At 29.7% G+C, this 23,538-nt stretch overlaps 3 protein-coding genes across 4 annotated transcripts in view; 2 read left to right on the forward strand and 1 right to left on the reverse strand.

The window, feature by feature from the left end:
• The first annotated feature begins 461 nt into the window (after positions 1 to 461).
• Positions 462 to 23,538, forward strand: part of LOC105121847 (truncated transcription factor CAULIFLOWER A-like) — a 29,379-nt gene continuing 6,302 nt past the window's right edge. The window contains exons 1-2 of one of the 2 annotated variants that reach the window (XM_011020696.1): positions 462 to 472; positions 8,951 to 8,959. The gene's annotated coding sequence lies outside the window, so the exon portion shown is untranslated. Of the gene's footprint in view, positions 473 to 8,950; positions 8,963 to 23,538 lie in introns of both variants that reach the window. The other variant, XM_011020688.1, reaches the window with a different exon arrangement.
• Positions 505 to 2,125, reverse strand: LOC105121842 (suppressor). The gene has a single exon (XM_011020673.1). The coding sequence runs from the start codon at positions 1,673 to 1,675 to the stop codon at positions 683 to 685; it is 993 nt and encodes a 330-aa protein (XP_011018975.1). The 5' UTR covers positions 1,676 to 2,125; the 3' UTR covers positions 505 to 682.
• Positions 13,155 to 20,228, forward strand: LOC105121835 (MADS-box protein CMB1-like). The gene is made up of 8 exons (XM_011020660.1): positions 13,155 to 13,418; positions 16,755 to 16,833; positions 17,201 to 17,262; positions 17,433 to 17,532; positions 19,196 to 19,237; positions 19,334 to 19,375; positions 19,667 to 19,797; positions 19,907 to 20,228. The coding sequence occupies exons 1-8, from the start codon at positions 13,234 to 13,236 to the stop codon at positions 19,989 to 19,991; spliced, it is 726 nt and encodes a 241-aa protein (XP_011018962.1). The 5' UTR covers positions 13,155 to 13,233; the 3' UTR covers positions 19,992 to 20,228.

Consider the following 23,538-nt stretch of genomic DNA (forward strand, 5'->3'; position numbering starts at 1 on the left):
TTTTTATTAGGATAGTAATTTTTAAGGCTTGAAAAACTCTAGCTTTCTATTAAAATATAAAAATTAAGTTCAATTCAATCCAAAATTCAAGATAACTTTATATAATTTAGTCAATAAACCACACTGGTGAACTTTGTTCAAGCTCCAGGACAAACTGTCAGTTGGATGGCTACTATCATTTGATTCTCGCAAGACATGGCATAGATGAATGGCCATTTTTACCTGTAATTTAAATCCTTTGCTTAAAACACAAGTGGTAGAAAAGGGAAAGTGTTACTCATCGATGCTTTTATCAATTATGGTTCCATGTCCAAGCTCCGAAGTCAAAAGGGTAAAAGATACAGGCCACATTGAGTGATAATGCATGCTTTGTTTCTCCGCGGTATTAGTGGAAAATCACAGATCATGGCACAATCTAAGCAAGCCACTCCAATAGTGGACTTTACACCAAAGCAAGAGAAAGAAAGAGAGAAAAATAATCATTCCATACTGTACACACAGAGATAAAAGGAAAAGAATTGAGAGAAGATAGAAACATGCAGGAAGCAAAAAGAAAAGAAAAGGTAAAATCTAAGATAGGACAGTTTGACAATATTCTTCTCACAGCTTATGATAGTAATATCATCAATTAATAACCGATCAACAAAAGAAAATGTACAATAGGAAAATGTACAATAGTCTCTCATAGGGTTCCATTGGAAATTGGTACTGCTCCTCTTTTGATGCTATCCATATGTGTTGTTTCATACACAGGCAGACCATTTGAGTAGGTACCGGCCAAGTCATAGTTTTGCAATTCAAACAAATCAGAGCTTGAATCACTCTCAGTTCCATCATCCACCTCATCGAACTTCCTACACTCCTTTGCCTCTGATGGATACTGGTCAACCCAAGTCCTGTCTTTCTCTAAATGTTGATTACCATGATTCCTGGGTACTTTCTGACCTGAGAACCCATCATTGAATTTATATTTCTCTTCCAGCCAAGATAAATCTGTGTTCTTTTTATCATCCAATATCTCATTTCGTAAGGCTATGGACTTCACAATCCCATTCTGCTTTGGCAGGGAAACTATTTGCCTGTGATCTGAATAGCTTCTGAACTCCTTGTAGCCCTTTGTAGGAGTGTGTGTATAAGGAGGGGGTGTCATAAAACCAGAACTTGAAGAAGAATACAAAGACTTTGTATCAGCACTAGTGCCTGAGCTTCGAAAATGACTAACGCTGCTCCTCCTTTTCCTCCTACCGCCGGGGCTCTCATCATCATCTTTCATTGATTGCGTGGTGGACTTTGATTTCTTCTTTTTGGAGCTTGTTTGATTGAAGAGAGAATTCAAGAAGCTGGCTAGTCTCCCACCTGGAGAGCTTGGTTGTTTGTATTTCTTCTCTTTCAGTATTTGCTTCTCCACTGTATGAGAATGTTGATGGAGATGATGAGGTAGTGGATTCCTCATTGGAACATCTAGGCTCACTCTTCCTCCCCTCCAAGAATGTTTATGATCTTCTCTCATGACTTTCTGTGTGTAAACTGCGCCATTATAGCCTGCACCTGCTTCATTGTATCCCGAGAAGTACCTTGCTGCCTCAAAAACACCAAGCTCGTCAGAATCATTTCTCCGATGCAAGGACTTCTTGTAAGGTTTACCGGTGTCTGATGAGAGTCCGGTGATGGACATGGTTGAGAAATATTGAGGGATTGCTAATATGTGGCTGGAAAGCTGATTTTGGAAGTTAATGCCACAGGATATGGAAAGGCATTGAAAGCAAAAGAATTATTATGGGAGAAGGGAGTATGCTATGCGTGTTTGTAGAATAGAGGGAACGGTTTAGAAATGATTGAGAGTGGTGGGAGAGGTGTAGCTTTATAACAATCAATTAATCGCTTTGCCACTGTCAGTAACATTATATGATGAAGAGTGTTTCTGGGAGAGACCCACATTGATGTGAATTTTGTGCTTTCTAGTCTTTTAGAAGTGAAGTGGGGTACTGAGGAAACATGCTTTTATCCTTCTCTGACTGTGAAAACCAGAGGTTCGGTTGGGGATGGTGGGAAGCGAAGAGCAGTGTTTCCTTGGATTCTAGGGTTCCAATATGTATCAGTGGGGATCGGCTTTCGAGAATGTTGGCTATGGGGTTATATATGGTAATTTACTACAAGCTTACCTTCGCTAGCTTGAATGCCATCATTATAGAGTTGGAGAATTAGGTAGACCCCACACTTATTTTGAGAACTTGGAACTCACTCTATAATTATTTGGAATATTACATCATTAACAAAAATTAATTGATTGAGCTGGTGAAAGCACGGTTAGTTGAATTACTTTTTTTTTTTACTCTTTAACATTAAATTTATTAAAATTAAATTTATAATTTATTTCACTTTATTTTTTATAAAATTATTTTAGTATCATAATTTTAACATTAAATTTATTAAAATTAAATTTATAATTTATTTCACTTTATTTTTTATAAAATTATTTTAGTATCATAATGCAAGTTATAAATTTAACAGATTAATTCAATTAGTTTGAATGTTTTTGAATTTTTTTATAATTGATTTTTTTAAAATATTATACTTTAATATTTAAATTAATTAAAAATTTAAATTTTATAATTTATTTTGATTTTTATGAGGTAAATCAGTACCATGATTTGAATTAAGGGTTAAACGAGTTGATTTAATTTTTATTTTTATTTTTTAAAATTAATTTTTAATCTCTTTTTTAAACAATAGATTGATGAAAAATTGAACTTTATATTTTTTATTTATTTTATATTGAATTATTCAAATATTTTAATTTAGGTTTGATAGATTAACATAAGTTGGCTAGATTTTTATTTTATTTTTTTTAAAATTAATTTATTAAATTTTATTACTTAATGTTGACTGAATTGGAATTCTTTAACATTAATGTTTAAAATTGAATCTCATAACTCTGGTTAATGAAGTCAAATCAGATTAATGCACAGTTTAATCTTTGATTCTTGAAAATTAGTTAGCAATACCTAGTTGCTGTTTTGTAATATTAAAAAAAAAATGATTCCACCAATGCAGCAATAGCACGATAAACGATCCAGTATGAACACTACTTAATCTTTAAAATAGAGGTTAATAGAATGTTTAAAAATATAGTTGTGGTTTTTTTAAATTTTTTTATTTTAAAACATATTAAAATAATTTAAAAATATTTAAAATATATTAATTTGAAAAAAATAAAAAATAAAAAAAAATTCATTTTTTTTTTAAATATAGTACCAAACATTCCCTAAGATAGTTATGATTTTTTTCCTCTAGCTATTCTTTTATTGCTTATAAAAAAACAAAATCGACAATATGGCCCAGAAATATCTAGTTTGCCTCTTCTATGCAAGAGTTGAGGCTTGAGTCTTTTAATAGAGGGGTCGTACACATTCCTCACCTAGTGGCTCCAATTCCAGAGCATTCGTTGGACTCCCTGGAAAAATAAAAATAAAAGGTCTATCGTAATTTTTCTTGTTTGTCGTTTTGGAATTCAGGTGCCCCTTTTGCAATGTAATTGCCAGACAGCACGCTCCTCCGTGTGAAAGAACGAGCTAAAATTTTTTAAGAATGTAATTAGATTTTTAATTTATTTTCCAAAACTTATTAGTTAAAGTTTTGCTAATTTAGGATTATTATAAAATTATATAATTATTAATTTCAAAATCATATAACTAATTAAAATACATGTAAATTAATCTAGATATCTACATTAATTTATATATATATAAAAAAACCAGCTAGAGTGGATAAGATATCCAATTTATATATATATATATATATAAAAAACCAGCTAGAGTGGATAAGATATTCGCATGTGAAGTGGAAACGACTCTCTCTCTCTCTCTCTCTCTCTGTCGGGACCTTGGGTTAGCCCATATGGACTCGGTCCATTTCTTTTTTACTGACCCATCCTCGGTGCTGGACTTGGAGCTCGAAGGGCATTCATGTGGGCAGCAACCTAAGGTACACACGTGGTAGGTGTCATCATCAGCCCACAAGATGTCTGGGCCCTTCGAGTTGGACAATCATTACAGTTTCCACTATAAGGTCACAAGGTGCTGTCCATTTTGCATAGTGAAACATTTGAAGCGACAAAAATACGATGGCCCTTCTTTTTTTTACTCTAATCTTCACTGAATCATCAATACCACAATTTGCCTCAACAAAAATCCAACCTTTGAGAATCGAGACTGCGATCTATTCAATACCACAATTTGCCTCAACAAAAATACGTGAGGTTCTGGTGTGGTGGACGGGCTTGTTTCTTCTTCTATATCTGGGTTCGAACCTTATTATTCACGCTTGTTATCCCTGCGGTACCTTACTTGCTCACTAAGCTTGCAGGATATTCAGTGGGCCGTGGGGATTAGTTGTGGTGCGTGTAAGCTGCCCGGACACCCCACATAAATAAAAAAAATAAAAAAATCCCTACTTTGAGAATCGAGACTGCGATCTGTAGCCATCTCAGCGTGAAGTACCATAGCATTTGTTGCTGCGTGATAACATGCATTAATTTTAATATATTTTGTTACTTTGAAAAAAACATCAAATTAATATTTTTGGTCTCCCAATAGATCCCATCTAACTGAATTATTAGGCAACGTCAGGACTGGGTTCAGAATCTTCAATCAAATTAAATAATATATAATTGGATCTTGCATAATGTAGTTTAACTTAGGTTCTCTCTTTGGCTGCTTCAAGATACCTTAAATTTGGACAGATTTTAGTTTGTCTTTTATAACAGAATTATGTAACCATGAACACTTCGCCTCCTTTTCCAGCAGAGAAAAAAATGATAATAATATATTGATATTTGATGCTCGATATTCAAAGAAATTTTCAGAAAGCCTGTGTGAAAAACGTGATCAAGTCCAAAGCAATTGCAAACCACAAATTGAAGGCTAAAAAAGGAGAAGCAAAACTAAACCTGGTATCTACACAACGTGCCTCAAGTCAAGGACGTGAGTGAAGGACCTCTACCGAGGAAGGTGCAGAAGGCTGATAGGATGAATTAAATTAAAAAATAATTTAACATTAATTAGGGTCTTTAAGGTTAAGATATTAATTGAACTGTAGAAAAATAAGTAAAAAAAACTTTGATATTTTTTTTTAAAAAATATAATTCAATAATATGATGAAAAAAAATAATACATCAATTGTTTATGTACAAGTAAAAACAGACCTAGCTAGAAAATCCAAAACTAAATAAAAAAATTTAGAAATCAAGATTAATTAGAAAAGTAATAAAAACATAAATAACATCTTATTGTTGACATAATTAGAAGGCTTTGAATATTGATCTGTTAAATAATGATGCAACCACCTAGACCCATTCCTTCAGACATTTGATGGAAGCGAAGAGCAGCTACAGGGCATTTAACTGTACAAGTGTTGTCTGAGGCTCCAAAAGAGAAGCCTCTCACACCTAAAGGCACGCGCGCCTGCCTGGATGGTCCCTGCGTGTCCAGGCCTTCAAAAATACCCGGGCTTGCGGAACTTCAATCCAAACTTTCCTGCCTGGACTTTCACTTTTTTGTTTTAGAAACGTATGATCTTTTGCTCTTTTTTTTTAAATATATATATAAACAAAATAAGACAGACAGTGCTTCAATGAATTCCGATCATTAATGATGGCTGAAAAATTAATGGTTTATTTTTTTGGGTTTGAAATTCATTTTCTAATCCTTTTTTGTCTAAAAAATATTTAAATAACACTCTTATAATATTAAAGAAATTAACTTATCAAATAGAATATAAATTCAAATTCAAAAATATAAAATCAAGTAAATTTTTTTTCTCAAATTTAATATATTTTTCTCAGATAATATTAAGATTAAAAACAATCACCAGCAAAATCTTATTATTAACTGAAATTAGTTGATATTAAGAGCAATTTTTTTAATATTTAAAATTGATGATAATCAATAATTTTTTCTCTTATAAATGAAATTCCATAAATTTATATTTAAAAGATAATAAATAAATAAATAAAACTTTTGAATGAAAATTTATTTTTTACAAATTATAAGGATTGTGAAGGTTAAAAAGAGAAAGTAGGTAGATAAAAATAAATTTTAAAATAAAAAATCAAATAGTAATGAAATTCCTACCTTTGTATTCCTACTTTTATATTCTCTTGAATTTAATAAATTTTAACAAATTATATCAAGCATAGAAATATATAATTTGAAAAAATAAAAATGAAAAAAAAAAGATTATATGAGATTTAATGTTTATTTGAGATTGCATTTAAATAAAAATTGATTTAAATTTAAATTTTTTTGATTTAAAGTTAAATTTTTAAAAATTTTGAATTTTTTTTATATGTTGATGTTAAAAATAAAAAAAATATTTTAATATATTTTTAAATAAAAAATAATCACTGTTATGTTCTCTCTTTATATGTGATATAATAATCAGTAACCAGAAAGAAAAAGGACGTTTGCTAATTTTATAAAAATAGAGGAAAAGTAGTTTTCTGGGCCAACCACAAGTCGACACGGCTGTGAATTTGACGGAAGCCCACCATTGATGGTGACTATCAGGAGATAGTAGTCGCAGAGAAGTAGTGCGCATTTGGAGTCATTATTATGGTCCTCAGAAAATGACAGCAAACCTAGCTGTCTTGCTCATTTCTACGCACGTATGTCGCATGGTGTCTCGTCCATCACATCACTTGTAGATGAGATCAACAAGCATAGCGCGTCAGTGTCTTGAAAGTAGGTGAAACTCTAATTTTTTTAAATTTATTTTTAAAATTTTTAAATTATTTTAATATTCTAATATAAAAAATAAAAAATATTATTTTAATATATTTTCAAATAAAAACTCCATTAAAAAACAATCATTATACATCCAAAAATAAATAAATATTAATATATTTTATTATTATAATATATAAATAGTGCAATAAATAAAATTTACTCTGTAATTTCTCATTTTACAAGAAATAAAATGGACTGCCATTTCGTATTTGTGATGTACTTGTATTGAAATGGATGCAGCAAAACTACATATCAATATTAATCCAGCTTAATGACTGCATATGTGAGATTTTCACTCTTTATTGTTTTCTAAATTTATTAAAAACAAAAATAAAATTGAATAATGTATACAAGAGTAAGAAAAAAGAAGGAAAAATAATAATTCCGTCTAGAAGTTTAACATTATACATAATACAAAATATTATGTAGCCAAAATATTAAATATCTGTTGCCCGGAATACATGGTGGAAACCTTATCAGAGTTGCGAAAACGAGTTCAACGAAAACAATTCCACACCACTCAAACCTCCTTTCTAGTCTCTGAGGTGGGGTTTAATGTTTGCTTCTTTGTATTCTTTTAGGTGGGTTTTAATTATTATCCAGGGATAAAAATGATAAAAATAATAAGTATTTTGAAAATAAACAAGAACACGACACAAGAACAAAAATATATTTAGTGGTGATATATAAAGAAATTGTTTTACCCTAAATAAAATGATAACAATAATGCTGATTATATATTATGTATGTATTTTATTTAGTTAATGGTAAACAATTAAACAGGACATAATAGAATATAAAAAAAATTGTTTTACCCTAAATATAAATGAATTATTATCAAACTTATATATTTAAAAACAGAATTAAATATGAAATATTTTTTTAGTTTGATTTTAATTGAATATATAATAATTCTAATTATAAAACGTTTAAATCAATTTAGTTTTATTAAAAAAAAAAGAATGATTGACTTGATTTAACTCTATCAAAAATCTATGTTAATCTGATTGACTTGGAGTAAAATTTATTAAATTTTTTTATTAAAATAATATTATTTTAATTTTTTTAAAAAATTAAAATTAACTGTATTTTAATTTTTTAAAAAAATTAAAATTAACTGGAGGTAATACTTTTAGCCTATGACTTAAGCCATGCCTAAGTTGACCGCATGTTGGGTTTTAATACTACATAATAATAATTAAACACCACCCTAAATGGTCAAGGATTCTTGCACAAGACTTTGATCACTTTCTATTTGAATATATATCAAACTCTAACCTCTTTGTTCCTGTGTGGCAGTGTATAACATTTATTACCTCCTAGAACTTTTATAATTTCTCTCATACACATTTGCAGTGTCGAAAAAACATAACTGAGCTTCTGGCGGTAATAATTCATCAAATGCTTTTTGTATGGAAGCAACTAATTCATAAATTGCTGTAAGAGCTTCTTGTTGTTGTGAAGACTGAATGGCTCGAGAAAACCCAGGTCCCAACACATTCAATTCAGGACTACTAGGAGGTATAAAACAAAGTCGAATATTTATCAAACCTAGCTTTATCTCTTCTTCAAGGAATTCCATGTCACTTGGATCACTATGCAGCCTTACATTACCTTGTTGGATGAAAATTGTTCCACTGCCATAGCATCTTGGCCAGTTAATAACCGGGAGAACCTTCTGAATTAAACATGATCGACAGATAGAATGGTTCTTGTCAAGGTTCCTTCACAACAATCTCTGCTAGTACGCTTTGCTGGATCCTTATATATAAAGGAAAATAGCAGTTTTTTCCTGAAAATTCTTCATTGCACATTGGATCATATCGATGGCGTTCTACAGCAGCTAGAAACATGATCTTGGTAATGAAACTTTTCCTTTTGCCAGCTCGCAAAAGGCTCAACTCCATTAGGGAGGAGATAATATCTTTATGTGGTCTCTGACATGTAAAATCACTTGTCATCAATGGAAATAAAATTAAACATGAACACAGGCGTGCTGTTCAGACTACAGTGATCAAGCACGGAAAAGCAAAATTCTAGCCTGGCCTTTTTATTTGCCTCTGTTAGATGAGGCTTCATTGCATTTGAATGTGGCCTAAGAGCACCTTCTTTGATTCGTCTATATATAGTGTTGATGTGTTGGCACATTCAAGGCTTTTGAGAGTGAGAGAGAGAGAATTGATTGACGACGCAATGGAGTTTCAGATACCAAATTAAAATCAATTTCAATCCTTTTGCGTCCAGTCGTCCCGGTTTTTAAGACGATACATCAGCTCTTAAACCATTAGATTGATAAGCTTGTCCTTGCTGCCAAATTCGACGGACAGTCCGTGTTGATACTGAAAATATGTTGGCAATAACTTTTTCAGAGACTCTACTTGCTTTCCATTCCGACTTTGCTTTAGCAAGGACTCAAATATAGCCCTTCGTTGCTCATTTTTTAGATTCCTTTTCGATCTGGATGACGTAGAGATTGAATTCTCCAGGTGGTTCATAGTACATAGAAGAAGTCTAGTACTGCAGTTAGGTAAATTTAGCAAGTTTAGTGATGGACATGGAAGAGTAAATAATGGGATAGATTTTGATACGATGAGAAGGGTAAGCTTTTCAAGAAAAGATTGTATCGATAAATATTTAAGCATCACATGAAGAGGGATATCTTCTTTAAAAGCCATTAAGTTTATGGAATTAAAAACATTGATCTTCTGGGCTAATTTAATAAGAGGGAAAGAAAAATCTAAAATGAAGATTCTTGGCGCTTTCCTTTCAAACAAGGTTTGCTGCTTTTAAATAAAATAGAATTGGGAATAAAACCACTGATCATTAGCGGAGAAAATTCTAGAATTATTAAAAAAAAAAACACAGTCTGTATTTTTTGGTGAACCTAATTTCCCGCGAAAACCATGAAATATTAGTAAGAAATATTTCATGTTCGTTGGTAATTATCGGTGAAAGTATTTTCATCGGCAAGATTTTCTTTCATGTGGTGCAATCCCGGGAACTAACATTTCTATGCCGGTAATTAAATTTTTAAATCTCTTACAACAGACAGTGTGAGTTCAGATATATATGAGGATTTTAATAGATTACTGGTAATTACGATGATCCATAAAATCTACCTTTTCTTCCTCATAGACCTAAAACGATTATTGAATCCTAAATTTACACTCCATAGTAGTACCGGTGAGAGCGGAAATGGAAAACCCTAGTTTAATAGTCTCGAATACTAGCAGTACGGGGTTTGGCACATCTTTCCATGCGCCTTCAATTCAATTCGAAGGATCCCAATGAGAAAACTTATTGCTTCAAATATTGGTTGGCAAATCCCAGATGAAAGCTACTGTATATGCAATTCAATTAAACATGTGTCAGTTGGTCATGGGTGGATAGAGAATAATGTCCTTTGTTTTTAATTCCTTGTACAGTTTGCATCTTGATGACGATGAAAAATATTAAATCAGGTAAAATTCTATATTTCTGCTCTATTTCAAAAAGTTGACCCCATGAAAACTTAAAAATTCAGCATTTAATATTTTATACTAATTATATCAAGCATGTAATTACATGGTGGAAGGAGAAAGTTATCAAAAAAACAATAAAAAAAAGGTGATAAGATAGTATAGATTCTAGCTATCATAAAGATTGATATTGTGTTAATAAGTTTTATTTGATGATAAAAAACTTAGTATAATATTTTTTAGCTTTCAAGTGACATGAGATGATAGTTTTTGGCTGATTTTTGGTTTTTATCCTATTTTGGGGTATTTAATGTTATTAATGAAGTTACTTAGATCTTCAGAGTATTTTTAGATAAAAATAATTGAAAAATAAATTTTTATACCTAAGAGTCATCTCCATTAATTTTTCTGATACTTTTGTGGTTGTCAAATTCCAGACAATGAATGACAAAGTCATCTACTTGTTTTTATTTAAAAATAAAATAAATATTTTATCCCTTGTATATAAAAACAAAACAAGGACCTAAACATGCTGGGCCATCCATGCTAGGCTTGCTCCTAACTTTTTTTTTTTGCAATATTGTTTTACATGAAATCAATTAGATTGCACTTTATTTTTTTGTTTAGTTTTGGCATCTTCCACATATAATATTATATTCTTATGAGAATTTTAACTTTATTTTTTTATATTAATATATGACTAATATATAAAAAAAACTTGTGAATATTTAATTAACATAAAATTTATATTTTTTAAAGATTTTTAGTATATTTTTATCAAATCTATCAAATTTTTTTTCTTCAACCATATAAAAGATACTATAGCTTTGTTTGAATGTTTTATTTTAAATCTGCTTTTACTATCATAATGGATTTTAGCATAGAAAATGTCATAATTTTGTGTTGATCCTTGGTTTTATGAGTGAATTTTGTTTATTTGATTAAATAAATGATAATTTTAAAAAATACAAACTCTAATAGGGAATCTTCAAGTTTGAACCTGTATACTGAGTTTAACAATAACATAAAAAATACTTATATTTTTAGAAAAAATTGATTGAAACACAAAGTAGCATATAAAGAGATTGTTTGACACCCAAATTGGGTAACACTTAAAAAAAATATTTTAAATGTTTTTGAATAATAAATAAATATTTTATCCCTTGTATATAAAAACAAAACAAGGACCTAAACATGCTGGGCCATCCATGCTAGGCTTGCTCCTAACTTTTTTTTTTTTGCAATATTGTTTTACATGAAATCAATTAGATTGCACTTTATTTTTTTGTTTAGTTTTGGCATCTTCCACATATAATATTATATTCTTATGAGAATTTTAACTTTATTTTTTTATATTAATATATGACTAATATATAAAAAAAACTTGTGAATATTTAATTAACATAAAATTTATATTTTTTAAAGATTTTTAGTATATTTTTATCAAATCTATCAAATTTTTTTTCTTCAACCATATAAAAGATACTATAGCTTTGTTTGAATGTTTTATTTTAAATCTGCTTTTACTATCATAATGGATTTTAGCATAGAAAATGTCATAATTTTGTGTTGATCCTTGGTTTTATGAGTGAATTTTGTTTATTTGATTAAATAAATGATAATTTTAAAAAATACAAACTCTAATAGGGAATCTTCAAGTTTGAACCTGTATACTGAGTTTAACAATAACATAAAACATACTTATATTTTTAGAAAAAATTGATTGAAACACAAAGTAGCATATAAAGAGATTGTTTGACACCCAAATTGGATAACACTTAAAAAAAATATATATTTTAAATTTTTTTGAATAATTTTGATATATTAATGAAAAAATTAATTTAATATCTTTTTAAATAAAAATATTTTAAAAACTAACTTTTATTACTATTCCAAACAACAAAAAATAACTAACTTGGTATAATTTTTTTTATTAATAAGATGTTTAGATCAGTTTATGTATATTTTAATTAATTTTAAAAATCTAAATTATATAACCATATAATCTCTAATAATTTTAGAATTTATAAAATTAAAACTAATAAATTTTAAAAATATTTTAAAATATAACTAGTTGAGCATATAACTTAAACGTACATGACAAGTTGATAAAGGGTTCATCGTCAAAGAAAAAGAAACTTAGTAGTATGGGGGGGCCTTCATTGCTTTAACGTCGACACGTAGCAACCGCGTACTGTCGTGGATGCTAAAAGGTACTGTGGTGAGCATGTGGAGTCAGTTTGCAGCAAAATAAAGGAAAAATTCTAAAGGGGTTGGAAAAACAACTCAACAGTGGAAGATAAGCTCAAAGAATTGATGCTTAAATAGCAATGCTGAGATTATTATTCTGATTTTTCTTTTTATTTTAATAAAAAGTGGTATTTGGATTATTCTTAACCTTGACTTGGAAAGCCTTGTATCTAACTTAGAGTGAGGTTGATTTTCTTTTTAGATTTTTTTTAAGATGTAATTTTAGTGTTCTACTTTTAGTTTTGATCATATGTTAATATTAACAATAAAAAAATCTAAAGAAATTATTTTAATATATATTAAAATATTTTTTTTAAATCGTAAAATTATTTTAATATATATTAAAATAAATATATTTTTAAAATCTTCCTCTACAGTACCAAATACATTTTTAAACCCAATCAATTAATGCTAAAAAGTTGAAAAATATTTTAAACCCAATCAATTAATGCTAAAAATTTGAAAAATAAAAATAAAAATCCACGAAATTTTAATCAAAAGGCAAGTGCCCCCCACAGGTTAATTAACCTCCCTTCCCTCCTGTCTATTTTAGTAAAAGTACTCATTTACTGTAGCAAACAGTCCCTGGCTACGAACCGCCTTCACAAGTAATAGTAAAGAAAGCATCCTTGCCCTAGAGAAGAAGAAGAAGAAGCAAGGTAAACAAGATCTAGATGATCCATATTTGGTATTAAATCATAAAAAAATCAAAAGAAAAATAAAAAATAGTAAAAAGGAATATGGGAAGGGGGAGGGTAGAGCTGAAGAGGATAGAGAACAAGATAAATCGACAAGTAACATTTGCTAAGAGAAGGAACGGGTTGCTTAAGAAGGCTTATGAGCTATCAGTTCTTTGTGATGCTGAGGTTGCGCTCATCATCTTCTCCAACAGTGGCAAGCTGTTTGAGTTCTGCAGCAGCTCCAAGTACGTAACCCCCCTTGTAATTAAACATAATTATAAATTTATATTTCAAAGTATAATCTCTCTTCTTTCCAGTCTCTTATAATATCGTTTCGATGTTTTTTTTTTAAAAAACCTTTCCAATAAACAAGTGTTATAATATTTTGTTTGGCGACCTTTAATTCTTGGTGATGACTTTCTGGCGATGGATTTTCTTATTATTTTTTTCGTGTTTTAAGAATATATATATAGGCGGCCGGACTTTATTAATTGCAGGTAGATGTTAGTTTTCTAGGCATCTTTATGTCTAGATACTGAGATAGCTAGGTGTCTGTTTTATGAAGATCTTGAGTTATAAGAAGAATCCTCTTATGCAGACTTTCAAGGGATCAAAAAGTTTCAGTTCTTCTTTCTTCACCAGCAGAAAGTTTTTCCTCTTTCTTTCTTTTTTTCATTTCTCTAGAACAAGCAGTGCAATTAATTATCTCTCTCTCTCTCTCTCTCTCTATGAATATGAATTTCCAGAGTACCATTACATAAAAAGAAATTCAGGTGTCGTGCAGCTTGGAATTCACCACACACGCACGTACATACTTCGGCATATGGTGACAAATCAATTGTCTCTTATCTTGAAGAAAAATGAATTTTTAAGTACTGTCTCGTGGTTAAACTTAATATTTTTAATCTAGTCCTTCCAGTCTCCTCGCTGCTTTTGTACTGTCTCTGCACTCGTATTTAAATCGTTCTTGGAAATGCGGGTTCAGGGTCCAAGAGGAGAGGCAAGCTGCCAAGCCATGGTTAAATTTCATGTTTTATATTTTCCTCCTATAAATTAAATGCAACTCCATGGTGATCATATATATTAGAAACTTTCCTGATTTCATTTGATTTAAGTCCAGGTGTTGAAGACTTCTAGATATCAGTCGCCCCCCCCATCTTTCTTGCTTCCCCTTATTAATTTTAGTACATTTACTTCTTGTAAGTTTCTGATTCACAGCAACTTAACACTAGAAGTGTTTGTCTAAAGTAGGTTTTCACTATTTTCCCTTGCGGCTGTTGCTATAAGAAAATCAATTCAGACTGTGAATGATTTGGTAGCTATTAATTTATCAGTTTCTTTAAATTTGGATTTCTGAATCTAAAGCAAGTTAATTGTACTGCTGAATCTCATGTAACTTTTTTTTTGGAACATAATTCTTAATTAAATGGATTTGATTATGCGAGTTTATGATTTCAATTAATTAAGATTTTCACACACACACAAACACACACACATATATGAAGATTCAGATACAAAATGAAAATTTTAAAAAAGATTAAACTAATTGGTCATAAAATATATCATACAACAAATTGAATTAAAATCTAACTTAAATGCAATTCAACTTCAATCCATATATTTTTGTCATTCGCGTAACACGGTAACTTAGGGTTATGGCCTTTTTCTAAAGTTCAACTGGGTCAAATAGCTGAATTAATCAGTTGGGTGCCAGGATTTGCGAGGATATAATTCTTGAATAAGGGTCTTGACTTTCAACCAATGTAGATGAACACAATATAATTTTTTTTAATATTCTTTTCACCCTCTTATATCAAAATATCGATACTGCTTTTGTTCAAGGGAAAAAAAATATAGTGGAATTGGAATGTATTTATCATAGCCTAAATTTTTAAAATTGTTATTGGTTTATCACTCTACATCATTAGACACCCGAAGATACGCCTCAATGCATGTTTGCAAAGGTTGTCCTCTCTAATGTTTCTACTAGCCATTAATTAGGCCCGTGTGCAGGGGCTTCTTATGCAGATAAACGTGTTCTAAATACCTTTTGTTCTCTCATTTCTAATAATGGTGTCATTTGCAGTATTTGTTATTCTTGCCTTTATCTTTGTACAATATTTCTTAATTCCAACAACATGCTAACTTGTTTTAATAACAATAGTGTTGTGTCCATTGTAGGAGACAACTTCGTCTAAAATAATGAGGATAATAAAACAAACAATAAAATCATTAATGCGTAATGAGGATAATAAAAAAAGCAAGTCAAATAAAAAAAATAGAATAGAACAATCATGTGCATTAATAAGAGTGAAATCTTGATGGGTCTGTTAAGAAATGATGAGAGTGTTGTACCCGTTGATTTTAAAAAATAATTATTTATTTAGAAATATATTTAAATAATATTTTTTTAAAAAATATTTTTAATATTAATATATTAACACTGTTTAAAAAATAAAAAAATAATTTAAAAAAAAATATTTAATTTTTTTTAAAAAAGATTTTAAACGAGTTCCGAAACAAGCTTAGAGTTTTTTCCTAGTACATACAATGCTACCATTAGGTGTAAAGCCACACACCGACAATAGAATAGTATGGAAACTTGGCTTTTCTCATCTCCTTCATTATTGAAACTCTATTAAATCTTACAAACCTCGATATTGGATGAAAAGAAATCTACTGGATAAAACAAAAGGAGGAATATAAAACTTTATTAATCGAAATATATCAAAACATGGCAGAGTTGGGTGGAAAAAGGAATTGTTGTTTTGGAGAGCTAGCTTGCTAGCAGAAGATCATGTGTCGTCTGCGAAGAAACAAATTAAAACACAAATACTTTCAAGCATTAGGAACGTGATATATATTTTAATAACAGGATTAAAAAGAAAAAATGGATAATTAAAAAACCAAAGTGTTGTGAAATCTTATATAATGTTAATTGGATCAAAATCTAGTTTTTCAATTATAGATAAAATTTAATTATCATATAATTAAATCCTATACAGGCAATAAAATATTAATCTAAAAACTAAAACCGCCCATGTGTTCATTAGCTTCATTCCATGCCTATTGTGACATTAAATAATTTTAATTACGATTGATAAATATCTTATTCGGAATATAATGTCACAGAGAGATTAGTGGTGTGGGTGCCTCCGTCCCCTGATCGGATTTTTTGAACTCCGATGGTGCTTCTAGGATAATCCTGAACTGTTAATTGTTTGTGGCCTCGATAGAATACATGTTGGTGTCGTGATAGTTTTATAGTAAAAAATTAAAATGCCAGTCGAGGCTATATATATATAATCTCTAAAATATTAAAAACAAAATTCAAAATCTCTTTTCCGGATTCACAAACTGAAGAGAATAATTCCAAGGTGAAAAAGCTTTGTCGGAGATGATTAAAAAAAGAAAGACTATGTTGCGTGGAGGCCGAATCCTTTTCCTTTAATTGTCTGTCTTTCACTTCATCTCTTCTGCGTAATGACATTTATCCAGGATCGCGAATTTGTAGTAACTAAATGACTTCATTTCATTCATTGACATTAATCTTTATCATCTGTTTTCTGCATTTGTTCCAGCATGGCCGCGACAATCGAAAAATATCAAAGGTTCAGTTATGGAGCACTGGAAGGGGGCCAATCTGAAAAGGAGACGCAGGTAACTAAATATTTTGTCTTTTTTTCGTAACTCAAAGATCATGTTCTGGTGAAAACATGGTGGTGTCTGTCACTGGAAAGTGTCATTCGCACGGTATGGGTGTCCAAGTCAAGTTTTATAGCATTTCAAAGTACTGTGGATTTCTGATTATCTAACCATCACTCCCCTAAAGTACATTATATTATGAAATTCAGTAGAGTCCTTCTTTGATATTGCTCTTCTAAGAGCCTGGCAAAGAGAACAGGGGAAAACGTCCAATTTTAGACCTGAACTGTCCAGCAGCTGTTATGTTGGTTGATTAATAGCATTTTCTTGGCTGATCTATGATCTACGAAACTAAGTTTAACAGCTGGAATGTTATAAGCAGAACAAGTACCAGGAATACTTGCAGCTAAAAACGAGAGTGGACGTGCTACAGCGTTCTCAAAGGTAATATATACCACGATACCAGTTCACCCAAAAATTTAGATGCCATGCTTGATTGATTTGTATAAATATTAAAGTTTATTGAATTTTGCAAGCAATCCTAATTTTTTTTTCCTGTTTTTTGGTAAGGCAACCTGCATAAGTACTCATTCATTAAACTTCAACTTTTGTAGGAATGTTCTTGGGGAGGATTTAGGGAATTTGGGCACTATGGAGCTTGACCAGCTTGAGGATCAGCTTGACTCGTCATTGAAGCAAATCAGGAATAGAAAGGTATTTAATATATATAACCATTAACATTATTATTATTCCGTGTTAAATAACTATTTTAATTTAAAGTTAAAGTCGATGGAAAAATCATAATAAATAATTATTGAAGGTTAAAACTATAAATAGTTTTATATTACTTCTTAATATTTTCTCATATTTAAAGTTATGGAAGCTTTCTTGATGAATAAAATTTTAATATTATATTAAATAATTATTTTAATTTTAAATTTTAAATTTTTAAATAAAATCTGTTAAATAATTTAATATTACTTTCTAAGCTCCTAAAATTATTAGCATTCCTATTATTAGTGTGGAGCCAGCTGGACAATAATTTGTATAATCAAAGTCAACAATACTGAGCATCAATTCGGTATCACTTGCAACATTAATTAATATCTTTTGTCATTTATACTGATGTTTGTCTATAAATAGACAATATATCTAAACCTTAAGATGCAACACAAAAGAGAAGAAGAGGAGAGCAAGAAAAAAAAAGTAATTTTACAAAATTATAAGGTATTTATAAAAAAATAAATGAGGTGTTTCGTTTTATTAATAAAAAGATTTAAGTTTTTTTTTTCTATTAGCAAAGATGCAACACAAAAGAGAAGAAGAGGAAAGCAAGAAAAAAAAGTAATTTTACAAAATTATGAGGTATTTATAAAAGAATAAATGAGGTGTTTCGTTTTATTAATAGAGAGATTTAAGTTTTTTTTTCTATTAGAAGAGAGGTTATAATTTCTACTTTACTTAGTAAATTTTTTTTATATTTGCCTATGGATGTAGCTAATTGGATAAATCATGTAAATTCTTATGTGTCTTATTTTTTATTTTATTTTATTTCTTACCTTTTATCTTGTCGGGTTTTTATACCAGTATTCTAATAATTAGCACAAATCAAAGCTTTGATACTAATTTGTCAAGGGTTTTTATAGCATCTTAAAACAAAATTTTCAGTAGATATTACAGAGATTGAAAAAACATAAGAGATAAAACAATGCATATATTTACATGGTTTGAGCAATTGTTTATCTACGGAGAAAGATGGTACAAATATTTAACCAAGATCAAAGAGAGTAAATTAGCAACATCTAAACTCAAAACTCAAATATACTTGTATTTGCACAAACTTCATCAATTTAAAAAGCATTACAAGGAATAACTAAATATCATAAGAGCAACAAGCTTGTACTCGCAGAGAGAATGATGATGAAAAATCTCATAAGCCCAAAAACACTTAAACATATATCTCGAAGTTAGCATTAATATTTTTATGTGTTACGAAAAAAAAGGGATATAAAATATGTAAAATTCTCAAATAAACAAACCCCTCGTATAATAAACTACATCCCAAAACGAACAAATTGTGGCTACACAACTCTAAAAATCAAAACGGCTGAGAGACCCAAATATATACTTGATGGCTGCTTGCGTCCTTCTAAGTACTAATGCTCTTTAAATTGATGAAGTTTGTGCAAATACAAGTGTAATTGAGTTACATGGTAGGGATATAGGTCGGCCACTTAAATTAGAATTGATGAGGTGGGCGCTCGCTCTAACTTCCTATGAACTTACGACAGAGAAACTAAGAAAGTGCATGTTATGTTATGCTATATTTTAGAAAATGCAATTACTCTGTTAATTAGGCCATTCATTGTTTTTGCAGGCCCAATTTATACTGGATGAACTTTCTGAACTTCAAAGGAAGGTAATTACGTCTAGATTTATTACTACCAGACACTTGCGCGCGCATGCTATATACTTCGAATATGACCCATGATGTGTATATTTCATGCTTTTTCAGGAAGAACTGCTACTGGAAACCAATAATGCATTAAAAAGAAAGGTACAGCCTTGATTATGCTTCACATGTGTGTTGCTAAGGCACAGTTTATTGGTGGAAACACATAATAGTGACCTGCCATTTCTCGTGAATCTTTGAACAAATACCTGTACCTGCCTGGGATGTGGAACCTGAAACCTCAGCATTTACCCAGTTCATGATCTTACAGAACTTGCACTTGCACACACACACGGTGCATGGACGAACAGTAATCCACGAATGCTTGAATTCTGAGAAACTTTTAACATGAACGTTTTGCCTTAACTCTCTGAAATCCTAATTTTGGATATGTAGTTGGAAGAAACTACCGCAGCAATTCGATTGTCATGGAAAGTCGGAGAGCAACATGTTCCATACAGCTTCCAACCTGTTCAGCCATATGATTCGGTCGAGCCTTTGCAGTACAACAGTACTTTTCAGTTTGGGTATGTAAATCCCTACTTACCCTGCATAAATTCAAATGAAAATCAGTCAGTTTGCTCCGCTCCAGCTATTTTTTCGTTCTTTCCATGAGCTTTTCCTTTTGTGTTACAGTTACAACCCAGCGGAAACAGATCAAGGGACTGTGACATCCTCAACACAAAATGTTAATGGGTTCATTCCAGGGTGGATGCTTTAGCTTTTGAAACTAAAAAAATTCAAGAATTTGCCATCGGACTCCAAAACGAAATGAATAAGTAGCTCTTAATTATGTGATTGTTCAACTTTGCCTCATCCGTCAGCATATGTGTAAACGATTACGCAATAAGTTGCCTGTAACAAACAATATTCGGTGTTCTATTTACTTGATGAAATGACCGAAGTTTTCTTTATTGATGTGATTTGTTTGATAACCCAAAAAACAAACCTTGAAATTTTTTAGCATTTTTATTAAACTTGATTTTATATTGAGTTTATAAGATTAAGTTCATAATAAATTATTGAAAAATAAATCTAGTTACGTTGCAGTTCCCAACATGAAAAAAAAAATATTGAGGTCATAAGAAATTATTTAGCATTATTATAATTTTTTTAAGTTAATTTTAAAATTTCATGAATTAATTTATAAAATAATAGCATTGTTATCCAACAAAACTAAAACCACAAGCAAATCAAGCAAAAAGACCATGATAAAAAGAAGAAGCTATAACCAAACGACCAAGTCATCTTTTATAATAATTCTTTGCCTGTCCACATCATCCGCAACATGATTCTTCTCTATATTTATATGAGATCACACACACGTAAAAAAATTGCTAATATAACCATAAAAGATATCAATATTATTAAAAATAATGATATAATTAGATAAATTTATTTTAAAATAATTAAATTAAAAATATTAAAAAAAAATAAGACATGCATAAGTTGGACATGCATGCCCGATCTAATATAATAACCTAAGCCTAAACACATTTATTTTTTATTTTTTTAAGGGATAAATGATTTGTCATTCAACCTAGTTTTCTTTTAAATTTAGTGAATAATATATTATTCTTGTAGAAAAATAGTGGGTTACTAGGCTTCCTTGGTCACTGAAAATAATAATTGAAAAATCAAGGTACAACTTTTAAATCTTAAAACCGAGATCTTAACATAAAAAGAATAAAGAAAACATCCCATAAACCTTTATAAATTTATTTATAATAAAAAAAATCATTTTAATCAATTTAAAAATAAAAAATCAAATCAAATAGAAAAATCATGTTAAGCTTCAATCTATTTTTTTTTTAGTGTCTTTGAAGGTGAAAACCACACTTTTAAAGACACCAAAGTGTAAATGGTGTGCAGAATCAGACCACCGATCCTGAAACTTTCTCTCTTCTCAATTTTTTTTTTGTGGTCTTTTTTCTTCCTTCTCAAGTTTTAACAAACAAAGCATGCACTGCGGTCTTTCGACTTGACACGATAGCTAGTTTATTTGTTTTCTCTGCTGACGTAATCTTCGCTCCGTTTTTAGACATAATTAGAATAAAGATTAAGTTGAAAAGGTTTTTCTTTTTTTTTTCCTTTTCTTTTTTACGTTTTGGTCTTATAATTAGTTAAAGGGTTAAATATTAAGAACTCTTCTTCATATTTGGATCTAAAGCTAAAGAGTATTAAATTTAGTTTCAAAATATTCATAAAAATCACTTTTTAAATGCAGGAGGGTTAAGTTGTTATTATTATATAGTCCTAATTCTAATCTCTTTCTTAAACTCTTCACTAATGTCGCAATTAATAAATTAATTTTTTATACAAGAGAGAAGAGAGCAACTCACACTAAATATTTCCTCAACTTAACCAAGCATTACTTTATACGTTATTCACACAAATTTGAAAATTTAACAGATCACTTTCATAATTTTATTTATGTGATCGCGCGTGGTAAAGCCACATTAAAGTTGATCATATTTAATTTGTAAGAAAAATGATTAATGCGCATGAGTATGTGGTTTGTGAGTGTGTATTTAATTTTACATTTACAAGAATATAATTTTTAAGGCCGTTGATCTTTTGCAATTTTTGTTGATAAATGCGACTAGGCGAGCTGGACTAGGCGAGGTGGTCTGCCTAGCAAACTACCTAGCAGGAATTCGCTGCGGATTTCACGTAACAAATCTCGCAATCATATATGGTAATTACTTAATTAGTGTTAGCAAGATCTCCGCCGTCAATACGGAAGAGGACGAGGGTGTGGACATAACCCCACAATAAAAACAACTCTTCTTCCGATGAGTCCGTACATCTATGACATGCCCGGTGAAAAAAGAGAAAAGAAAGATTTTTTTAAAGAAATTAGCACAATTATATAAAAATTTTGGCAATTTTAACGTGGAACAATGAACCAGAATAATTTAGACAAAGAAGTTAGGAATTAAAAATAAAGAAGGAGTATAATAGGGGTCGGAAAATATGCAACTTTATAATTTTTTATTTAATTTATCAAAAATTAAAATTAAAATATATAAATAGTAAAAATTTTAAAATATATAATTATTAGATTCAATTAAATTTGTCTAATATAAATAATTTAGATAAATAAAATAAAATAATAAAATAGACTCAAATATGCATATGTAAATAGTGTCTTGAATATGATATTCTCATCAACTATAACAATACTAATTGAGAATTCTTAAGTGAAATGATATATTTTTATTTTATCATGCTTATAAATTATGATATTTATTAAAAACTTATTTTCAAGTAAGATAATTGATGCATTTTAAAAGAATAATACTTAAATTTATCATGTTTTAGAAACGCGACAAGTCGTGAAATTTAAACCCTTTCCAGAACAAAGAGCAAAGCAAACATAACAACTCCTTTTCTCTTTCAAAACAAGTATTTATCTCTCTAAAAATCCCACTAATCACTTTTTTTTTCCTTAAAACACCAAAACTTTAACATATACTTTAGTCTTCAAGCATCCTACAACATTTTTCTCTTTAAAATCTCTTGTTATCACCACCTAGATCGTTTTCTCATCCTACAAATAAGATAAACATATTATATTGTTATAAATCTGTGTCTGGTTTAGTTAAAATAAAATTATTGTTTAGAGTATGTTGTATTAATAATAAATTAGTTTGAATATTGTATTATTTAAGTATTTAAGATTTATTTTATAATATATATATATTTGTGTTTCTAAGACTATTTGTGATTATGAAATGTAATAATTTGTTATGTTTGGTTTTTGTGGTTCTTTATATATTTTTTAAAATGGGACAAGATTTTGGATATAATTCTTAAATAGAAGGAACTTTATCCGTATTTTATTAAAATTAATTTTTTTACTTTCTAAAATAATTAATTAAATTTAATGTAAGCTTAATAAACTAAATACTAAATCTCATAAGAATTATTTTTTTGTTAGGTTTAGATATAGAGAAAATTTGTTGTTAGAATTTGTATGGAATAATTTGGACAACCACTAAAATTTAATTTAATTAATATTGTACGTTGAAAACATAACATTAATTAAATATTATAGTTTTAAACTTAATATTTAAAAATATACTATTTTACCATAACTTTTTTACTCCTGTGTCACCATTTCTTTTTAATTTCTATCTGGGTGCCCAATTCGTCCGAAAAGAAAAGGAAAGGAAAAGGACGGGGACCTGCGTAGGCACTAGAATCCGGGCTAGCCAAGACAGTCCTGAGCCAATGAGAATTCGACAACTCACATCCAAGAAACC

The sequence above is a fragment of the Populus euphratica genome, unplaced genomic scaffold (assembly GCF_000495115.2).
Source record: "Populus euphratica unplaced genomic scaffold, PopEup_1.0 scaffold1.1, whole genome shotgun sequence".
Classification (NCBI taxonomy): Eukaryota; Viridiplantae; Streptophyta; class Magnoliopsida; order Malpighiales; family Salicaceae; genus Populus; species Populus euphratica.